Source organism: Coptis chinensis, chromosome 8, assembly GCF_015680905.1.
Source record: "Coptis chinensis isolate HL-2020 chromosome 8, ASM1568090v1, whole genome shotgun sequence".
NCBI lineage: Eukaryota > Viridiplantae > Streptophyta > Magnoliopsida > Ranunculales > Ranunculaceae > Coptis > Coptis chinensis.
Window position 1 is genome coordinate 63561929 of NC_141463.1, and position 10868 is coordinate 63572796.

Below are 10868 nucleotides of genomic sequence, written 5' to 3' on the forward strand. Positions count from 1 at the left end.
CCGGTTTGTTCTTGCTCTTTGACTGAATTTTCCTTATACTTTGTGAAACACATTTGTTGTAGGGAATATTATCATTGTTGTTGTTGTTTTTTTTTTAAAAAATAAAATAAAAATAGAATAGTGTTTAATCTTGTTGTTGGGTCTTTATAGATCATTTAGAAAGTAGTTGTATAATGCCTCTGCCTCATCACAGTTCCTTTGTTGGGTTTTGAGTTCGACTTAGTTGCAGTCCCAAGTAAGTTGCTAAGAGAAATAGATTAGAAGTTTTGTCACCCAAAGAATGAATAATGCTAAGGATACTTGAGGAAAGGAAACTTTCTTCGGGATTAATAAGTGAAAGTGATCTTAACCTACAAACTATATTTCCAAATAAGCTTGGTGTGTTATCCATGAAACAAGACAAAGACGTGTGATCATTTAGAAAGTAGTTGTATACGCCTCTGTCTCATCACAGTTCACAGTTTATTTTTGAGTGCAGACTTAGTTGCAGTCCCAAGTAAGTTGCTAAGAGAAATAGATTAGAAGTTTTGTCACCCGGAGAATGAATAATGCTAAGGATACTTGAGGAAAGGAAACTTTACTGGGGATTAATAAGTGAAAGTGATCTTAACCTACAAACTATATTTCCAAATTTGGTGTGTTATCCATGAATCGGGACAAAGACGTGTGTCAATGTCCAACACAGGTAGGAGTCAACATGCATAGAGTTTTGAGTAAATTGGATGTAAGGCTGTTATAGTATTGTTGAGCTCAAGTTCTCAAAAGCATTATTGTCATTCCTTCCTGACGTTAAAAGCGGCACACTTGCTATTGAAGATATCGTTTTCTTGGACATGATTATTGGAGAAAGAGAGTTTAGAAAGAGGTATGTAATTTCTCATATGAGTTTTTTTTTTAATCTTTGAGTTTATTATTTTCTTGCTCTTGAGGGTAAATGTTGTTTATTTTGGTTTATTTAGAATGGGGTTTTGAGTTTTGTTGTTTTCATTGTGGAAATGTTTGAAATTATCTCTCAGATAGATCGGTTCAATTTGTTTGCTTCAAATTTGCAAATGTCTATTAGTATGATTAGAACTTTGTGTGATTCATTGGTTCACGCGACAAATGATTCCCCGTTTGAAAATAGTTACAAGAGTGAATATTGATTATGCTGTTTTAAATGATATTGAATGAAGTAGCAGCATTAGCCACTGAAAAATGATCTCACAAATTTTACTCCCTAGCTCCGTCTCTCTATATCCCCTCTCTTAGAGGGCCCATATTCATGGCCTCAGTAGGTCGTAACATTTACATGACATGGGTGACTGACCATACAAGGGAGAGGAGTAATAGAAACTGTCTGCAAACAGCAATAGCAATTGACTTCACCGAAGAAGTAAAGATAATTCAGACTTTATCAGGCTCACTGGCTTCAACTTGAGCTCTTCTGGTTTCCAGTGCTTTCTGCATGGCATGGCATAGTGGCATCTGCAAATATCAACGTGCAAATAAAAATTATGTTAGTAGTTGAGATTAGTTCTCTACAAGTTCCTCACCAGTTGGCATTTTACATAAGCGGATTAAATGATGAAACTGAAACTATAGGAATATAATACTATTTCATCATTAGCTCCAAGGGAGATGATCAAGGAACATACATGGCGAAACAATGATATTCTTGAAGTTCTCTCTGTTTGCTATATATGATCTATAATTATGTTCCCTTTCATTAGTACTCCAGCTTTTCCATTAAGGAAGAAAGCTCGCCTTTGTGCTACAATATGAATAACAAAGCCTAGAATATACATCTCCGAGGATCTCCAAATTGATGCTTTGTTTGGGCTAGGAGACGTTGCCTAGGGCGCCAGCGCTAGATTCTCACATGGACGAAAGCAACATCATCCGTACCAAAGAATGGAGCTAAAACTACTTTGTGCGCAGCTTAAATCCATCAAAACTCTCTCTTGAAGCATTCAATTGTTCTATAGAGTCACTTTGTTTCCGAGAGAATGGATCGCTTGATCCTTTTCATAGCTCCCTGCAGAAGGCCTTTTCATAAGAACCTTTTGTTTCTCAAGTTACTTGAGATTACTGGTAGCAATTCTCAGCCCTTATTACACATCAAGGTTTATGATGAATACTTAATTATGCATATTCATAATGTAACAAATCACATAAGCAAATAGGAAAAATTAACCTGTGATAGCATGCTTACATGCTTTCTCCCGCATTATACGATATTTATTGTCTTCAGTTGCCACAGTTCCAGGGTGAAAAGTTGGATCAGAAAGTGCTTCCTCCTTGTTCCTGTAACACTTGCTTATATGAAAAACTTGTTGTGCAAGTTTGGCAATCATTGCGGAATCAACAGAGGTGCCTTGTGACAATGCCGAGATAGCCGCAGCACGAAACCTCATGATTGTATTAACTGAAAGGCATGCAGAAAACTCATCACGGTATACAATGCTGGAAAAAAATCATGAGGTTAGTATATCAAGTGTTTTGAATAAAAAGATAAACAAGTGAGAATCATAACATGTTGGTAGAACGTCATGGATGAAATTGAATTGGCCAATCTTAAAATGAAGACAAGGATACACATATAACACACTTTTCCTATTTATTATTAGACCTTATGGTTGCTTATCCTTTTTTCTATTTTTATAGGCCATGTCACATCCACTGTGAGCTGGCTTCAGCATGACAAGTACGACGGTATAAGGTTGAAGCATCTTAAGGTGACACTATTCTTCTATCATCTCTATATAAAAATCATCTGTTGTTTGCATTAATATATACTAGCGTTAGGTTTAGGGTTTTGTTGACTCCAATTGGACCACTTTCATGGGCTCTCGCAGGCAAAGGTCCTCAGGTTGAATGACATTATAGAGGAGACTACTTCAAGACAAAGAGTGCCGACCGATATCCTTTTATGATTTGATTCATTATATAGTAGTGCCCTCTGTTTTTTTTTTTGCTCATTTTTTTTTTTTTCATCACTTTGTTTAGTATTATGTACCCTCTTTTCTAAAAGTTTGTTAACTTCTGTCATCCGCGATTTGTTCTTTAAGTGATTTTGATCCCACCAACAATTTATGAGATGAATGACATTATAGAGGAGACTACTTTAGTGCAGTGGTACCGACTGTTATCCTTTGTGATATGATGCTACAGTAGTGTCCTCTTTTTTTTCATCCGTTTATTTAGATCGTGACTTTGTTTGGTAGTATGTACCCTATTTTCTAAAAATTTGCTAACTTTTGTCACATGCGATTTATTCTTTAAGTGATTTTCCAAGTATTCAGTAACGAAGTCTCGGCTAAGGCAATTATATAAGCCATTTCCTAAATTGGTTTGATTAAACTATAGCTTTCTTGCTTCGTTTTTCTTTGTGTGTGTTTTCTCAATTTGTACTATTCTGCATTCTACACTTCCATCTATACTTTATAATTTTTCATCATTTGGTACCTGAAAAGGTCTTATGATAGGTCATTAAGCAATGTATCACTTGAATAGATTCACATCACAATATTTGAAGCTATATATTGTTTCATCCCCTTCTTCATACATCCCATACTCTCCGGTATCACCAAAATACATGGTTTCCTGGATATTAAGCATTGCATAAGTACTCTTTTACCAGCATTCTCATTTGCCCAAATTCTTCTTCTAACCTCTGATATATAGGGTTCACATGCTGACTTATTCAAACATCATACCATTGACTTGGTTTTGTTTTTTAGTCATTCAAAACTGAAATTGTCTCTGAATATGAATAGATTGAGAGGCAATTAGTTTGATTTTGATTCTTAATATTTGAATTGTTAACTGTGGATATTTGTTGGCTCCTCCTTTTGATATTCCGTGGTTTGTATGAATATAAAATTTGGCTATTAATGAACTGATAGTTTTGCAAGTGACGTGGTTGCTATTTTTGTTTTTCAAAGTCTCTGAGGTCGGTGTTTGTATAACACGTTCAAAGAACAAAAGATATCATGTGTTTTTCATGTAACAGGTCGTGTGCAATCTTTGTCTATTTTTTTTTCTTTATCGGATTGGATATTAAATTTGATCTATTTGAAATAATTACTAATTGTGTTTGCTTTTGTGTGGATTTTCAGCGATGTTCCATCTTTGGTACATTGCTTTCAATAGGATGGTTAGACTTTAAAATCAAGAATTTAACACGACCGACGCAGAAACAAAAGAAAAGCTATAGAAAACGTTGTCACCGATGCAAGTACTTCCTATCGCCCATTTCTTCTTATATATATTCTAGCTTTGTGATTTATTATATGTTTGTTTGTTATGAACCGTGACATGAACACAAATCTCATTTAAAAAACTTCAGCTCAATCTTCAACATTGATACCGCCTCCAAGTGTATATTAATGTGTGAGCGCGATAATTGTTTCTCATATATAGTTCCTGTTTGGAATCCTGTCAGAGTTGGATTAGCATGAGTTTTCCGTCTCCAGCCAGTGATTGTAGGAGAGGAAATGAGTTTTACTCATGGGTTTATAAGCACTGACTTGGTTTGAAACCATTTTGATTCCAGAGCTCAGGTAATTGATGATGACTTTGTTGTTTGTTATCTTTATTTTAGTTTTACCAAAGTTATTATGACCTTGGGAACCATTCACAATTTGTCATTTTCTTTTATATGTTGATGTCTACTTTCGTTGGATTTCTATGTCAGCAGGCTAGATTTCTTTTTTGTAATCACCAGTTTAACTTTTACTGTTCACTTTAGGCAAAAAAAAATTCCACACACCAAATTGTTGCGTAGCCTTCTGTATATGTTTTTTTGGGAATTTATGTTGGTAATCACGAACTGTTTGATTAAATGCTTATTTTATGTTTATGTTTGTTCTACTTTAATATTTTTTGTTATATAATCGTTGTATTAGGTTTACATTTTGAGGATAGTACCATGGATTAAATGAATGGCATACAATAGTACTGTGTGAATAATTGATCTTTCTAAACCAATTATATTTTTATTCATGGTGATCCAATTGGCCCAGATCACAAGTTTAATTGACAAAGGTAAAGAGAAAACCAAGGCAGAGAGTGAGGCAAGTGATTCAGGTCCTGTCGTGACAGAAGTTGACATACAACATATTGTGTCTTCGTGGACCTGAATCCCAGTTGACAAAGTATCAAGTGATGAGTCTGATAAACTCCTCAAGATGGAAGACACACTCCACCAAAGAATCATTGGTCAGGATGAAGCTGTCAAAGCTATTAGCCCTGCCATCCGCCGAGCCCGTGTTGTATATGATATCAATGGTAATGCCTGTAACCTTTTATTGATAATATGCTCATTTCCATGGCTTTCAAGGAGGCATTTACTACATTTCAATAAGAATTCATTTCTTTCCCATTTTCAATTAATAACTTTTGGAATTTAGGACGAGAGGTAGAGGAAGTAGAACCAATACTGGATGCGCTACCAAAACTTGAACAGTAAGATCTTAAATCCCAATAGCCTTTTCACCTTTATGATTGGACAACATTTGATCTACTTAATATCTAATTGTCAACCAAAGAAGTCTTAAGTATATGCACTAATAACTTATTCCGTATGATCTCAGGTACATATATTTTTCATCAGCAGGTGTATATCTCAAATCTGATATGTTGCCTCATGTTGAGGTGAGTTATGATCATGCACTGCTCAGTTATGTTTAGCTATAATTTGGCATATGTACGAAACTTTACTCCGAAACAAGAATCATAAGATGGTGTTCTTGAGTATAAAGCAAAGACGGAACCGTTTCACTAGCCAATTAATTTAAGCCCATTAATGTTTCCCTCAAAATCTTAAATATGAGCCTGCGAGGTCTTCAAAGAATGTTGGGAGTCTATTTGGCTATTGAAAAAGGCTGAAGCCCCATATTTTTAGCTTTCAATAGATACACTGAAGAGCCTTTACGTTAGGGAAATATCCCTTAACGATCCACAGTTGTCCCGCTTTCGATGCAATCGTGGCGTAAAGACATGCTTTTAGGACATTATTTTACTGTTCTAGAAACTCATAGTTGACAAAACCTTTGGCTTTTATCTCTGTTGAAAGCAGTGGAACTGAGCAATTAGTTATGTTCTGGAAGTTTCTGATCTTTAGATCTTCTTCTAACTTGTGTGGACTGTATGATAGGTTGATGCAGTAGATCCAAAGAGTAGGCACAAAGGAAAGCTTGAGACAGAAAACTTACTACAGTCGAGAGATGTGAAGTGGACTTCAATAAGACCGGTCTACATTTATGGCCCTTTGAACTATAACCCAGTTGAGGAATGGTTCGTGATAGAAGTTGACATACAGCATATTGTGTCTTCATGAACTGGAATCCCAGTTGACAAAGTATCAAGTGATGAGTCTGATAAACTCCTCAAGATGGAAGACACACTCCACCAAAGAATCATTGGTCGATGAAGCCGCAAAGCTATTAGTCGTGCCATCCGCCGGCCTGTGTTGAGTGAAGAATCCAAATCGCCTATCGCGAAGTTTCATATTTTCAGTCCAACTGGTGTTGGAAAGTCGGAACTCCGCGAAAACGCCGGCTACCTATTACTTTGGTTTTGAGGAAGCCATGATCCGCTTTGATATGAGTGAGTTTATGGAGAGACATCTTGTCTCCAAGCTGATTGGTTCACCACCGGTTATGTCGGCTACACCGAGGGGTGGTGGTCACCATTGAAGCTTGTTCACCGCCAGATATATCTTGTGGTCCTCTTTGACGAGATAGAGAAGGCTCACCCCGATGTCTTCAATATGATGCTTCGATTCGAAGATGGGAGGTTGACATGATAGCAAAGGACGGATCGTTGATTTTAAAAATATGCTACCGATAATGACCTCCAATGTTGGTAGCAAAGTGTAATTGAAAAAGGAGGTCATCGTATTGGATTCGATCTTGACTATGATGAGAAGGACAACAGCTACAACAACCGATAAAGAGCACGGTTACCGAGGAATTGAAGCAAAGATTTTTAGACCGAGTTCCCGAACAAATTAGGCGAGATGATTGTCTTCCGCAGCTAACGGTTGGAAGTCAAGGATATTGCGATATAATGTTGAAGGAGGTATTTGAGAGGCTAAAGGCCAAGGAAATAGAGCTTCGTGTTCTGAGAGATTTAGACACGAGTTGTTGATGAAGGATACTGACTGAGCTCTGAGTAAGACCTCTAAGGAGAGCAATAATGAGGCTTTTAGAGGACAAAGATGGCTGAAAAGATGCTCTCGAGATATCAAGGAGGAGGATTCTGTTATCATGGACGCCGATCGATGGAAATGTTACAGTGCTTAATGGAAGTAGTGGGACTCTTGAATCGTTGCCCCCAGCAGTACCTGTGTAAACAACGCTCTTCCGCATCTGATGTTCACAAGCATGTTATTTGTATTTTTAATTACATCTAGATAGATTTAGTTATCTGTTACATACATACAGTATTGTCACGCTATACTGAATGCATTTCAAGGCATAGGCAGGAGAATTTATCCCGTAAAGCAAATGTTCCTGAAATAACATTGTAATATAGACATAAATTATTGTGTGATGGATTAGGTGAACAGTCTATCTCTTCCGTCCCCTCGCTTTGTTGCGGGGGTACATCACTTTCATATCTTAATAGTATGTCATCTTTTCTTTTTCTAGCCAAACCGAAGTTTCGTGCATGTGCTCAAACCGCTTTGTCGGGCCACTTTTTGAAGGATTGGTGCATTTTCTGCACCTTGAGGTACTTGGAAGTATGCGTATTCAGATGGGAAGCAAATTTTAGACCACGCTACCCTACTCATATTTTACAAGAAGAATTTGGTGAAGCACATAATTCCTTCAGTCAACATGCCCATCACATTGCAAAACTTGCATCACTGTGGAGTGTTGCAAATGTTTCGTTCTCTCTGATTTCTTGGCATAATAATCAAGTTATCTCTGGGTCTCATTCCCGTATCTAAAGTTGCTCTATAAGATTTGGGTGTCATTCAAGGATGTGCCTTGCATATTGCCATTTCAGCATGTATATTTAGAAGATGGGGAAAAAATCTTTGTAACACTGTAAAATTGTGAACATTAGGAAAATATTAGTGATTAGTATTCACATCTTTTGTATTTTAATTATTATGGTCAAGACCCTTTAAGGTGTCTGTTGTAGTTAAGGAAAGTCCACCCCTTACAGATTGCTAATTTAGTAGAAGCTTCTACTTATTATTATTATTATTTTTATGTCTATGGAATGGAGGGGGCAATTACTATCTTTTTTCGTCAAATTTAGAGGAAACAATTATTCTTTGTGACTATGTTTACCATGCCGTAGGGACTTCAATTCAACTTAGAACCTATGATGGACAATTGCATTTTTTTTTATGAACTTACACAACATTACCTAATTGTGTTCCACACTTCTAAGTTCCACCTCTAAAACCACGTAACATTTTATGTAATATTTTTTCTAAGAATATATATGTTGCCACTATGTGATATGCTATAACGATATTTAATGGCTTCTATATTCTTTTAGCATGCCAGTTTCAGAAGCTAATGAACTTAGTATGCTAACATAATTTCATAAAAATTAAATGTAGTAGACACCGATATTATATTCAAATACAAATACCTGTCAACATGATCTATTTGTCATCCACAAAGACTTTGAGGACCATATACATTCATCTTTTTTTTCCTCCCATTTTTTTTTCATGTACTTAGATTGTTCTAATGATTAGGCATTGCAAATTATTTGTAAACAGAAAATGATATTTAAGCAATAATATATATTATGAATGTAATGTACATGATTTTTAAATTGTAGTATTTGTTACACTTGCAGCTTTGCTAGATTTTTTGAATTTCATGTATAAATTAATAACAAATTAATTAGTAACAATCTGACATAGCTCTCCTCTTGATAACTATGTTCACATTCTCTTCAATAAATTTTGTGTGTCGTTCATGTGCAGAGCACGTGCATTTTGCTAGTGAATAATAATGTCACGCGGTTTTGTTTTCTGGGCCCACTTTATATGAGTCTTGGTTTGAAAGTTAAACTCTAATTACGAAACCAAGGTTGAGTTTTGAAATTGTGTTCTACTGTATGGGATGTTTATTTACACACTACTTATGTTGGGAAAGGATTACAACGGCACGACATTATAATCGGTTATTCTATGATCTCAACAATATTGTTATTATTATTATTATTATTTTTGCTAACTGGCAGGGGCGGATCTAGGATTTTAGATAAGGGGGGCTGCCATGGAGTTAACCTTTAAAGATTTTTTTAGGAACCAATAATCAATGTCTACGGAAAATTATTTAAATATCTATTTGAGTTTATAATTAGCTAGCATTGATAAACAAAAGAATTGTCGCTTTTATTATCTTACCCAAAATGGACAAAATAGTGTTTTCACTATAGACCTAGACAAATATAACAAAGAAATATGCAAGAATAACATAGCACATTAGCATCACACTAGTGAAGTTTTGACCTGCGTGGATTCTTATCAAATACATCCATTATTGCATCCAAATCAACTTCTTTAGCAAATTCCTGTTCAATGTAAATAGTAATGCAATCTACAAGAAATTCATCCCCCATCTTGTTACGAAGTCGTGTTTTGAGCAATTTCATAGCTGAGAATGCTCGTTTTGTAGTTGCCGTGGAAACGGGAAGTGTCAAGACAAGACGAATCAATCTATCAATCAAATAATAGATCTTGATCTTTCTTGTTTCAACTAGTCTTTGACATAATTCGGAGATGGTAGACAATTTCTGAAAAAGATGATGCTTGAGCACATCAAGTTTGTAATGTTGCAGTTGACTTCTCAAATGATGTATCTCTTGTTTCGTGAAGTCTCCATAATAAAACTTTTCTGCGAGTTTGCAAATGTCATCAATGTTGAAGGACTTAAAAGCATCTTTCGGATCCAAAGCAGAACGAAGATAAAGAAGCTCTATTGTTTCTTCTAGAAATCTGTTATTTAATTCCACCAACTGGTAATCTATTACAGCATTAAATAACTCGACCCGGTAGTGATGCTCAACTGTAATGTAATCTTTCTGTTGGCAAGAATGACCTGTACCCGCCATGTGTCGAGCACCCATATCAGGCATATCAATATCATGTTTTTTGCAAAACAAAATCACATCACCAAGGAAAGCATCCCAAGAAGATCCTCTTAATTCTTGAAGAAGTGCTTTTATACTGGAGACTAAGCTGATAGCATTTAAAATGTCTTGGGACTTTTCTTGCAGGGCTTTACACAAGACATTAGTAATTCCCATAGTCTTATGCAATAAATGAAAAAGAAAGACAAACTCAAAACTTTTCATTGCAAGAATAGCACCTTTAGCTTCCCCACGCATAGAGTTGCTTAACCCGTTCTTCATGACGCTTTCAAGAACTATACAAATTGAATCAAACATCTCTTTCAGGCTACAAACCAAAGCAAAATGAGAACTCCATCTAGTATCTCTTGCTTGATTAGCTCTTTTTCCAGTAACAAGTTCACGACTAGCTACCAGCATATCAATTTCATTTTTCCGAGTATCTTCCAACTCCCCGTTTTACTTTTGGGCAACAACATGAAGATTAACAATAGAAGCCAACTTGGAAAAAAATAACCAAACATCAGAAACATCTTTAGAAGCCGCAACTAGAGCAAGTTGTAGATGATGTGCAAAGCAATGCACATAATATGCATATGGACACTCCTTCAGAAACAATGCCTGTAATCCATTCCATTGACCACACATATTGCTAGCACCATCATAACCTTGACCTCTCATATTTATAATATGCAAATTATGGCGAGCAAAGATATTGCATATAGCTTCTTTCAAAGTTAAAGCGCAAGTGTCTTTAACACCAACAATACCAAGAA

At 35.9% G+C, this 10868-nt stretch overlaps 1 protein-coding gene and 1 pseudogene across 1 annotated transcript; one reads left to right on the forward strand and one right to left on the reverse strand.

The window, feature by feature from the left end:
- The first annotated feature begins 4985 nt into the window (after window positions 1-4985).
- LOC147482380 (chaperone protein ClpC, chloroplastic pseudogene) lies at window positions 4986-7289 on the forward strand (annotated as a pseudogene).
- A 2167-nt stretch (window positions 7290-9456) lies between these two features.
- Window positions 9457-10512, reverse strand: LOC147482381 (uncharacterized). Its single transcript, XM_086579299.1, has one exon. It carries the CDS (start codon window positions 10510-10512, stop codon window positions 9457-9459), a length of 1056 nt encoding a protein of 351 aa, XP_086435425.1.
- Window positions 10513-10868: the final 356 nt, after the last annotated feature.

Bases quoted from the DNA above. Each gene is read 5' to 3' on its own strand.
- LOC147482381 (XM_086579299.1), bottom strand. From the start codon at position 10,512: ATGCTGGTAGCTAGTCGTGAACTTGTTACTGGAAAAAGAGCTAATCAA.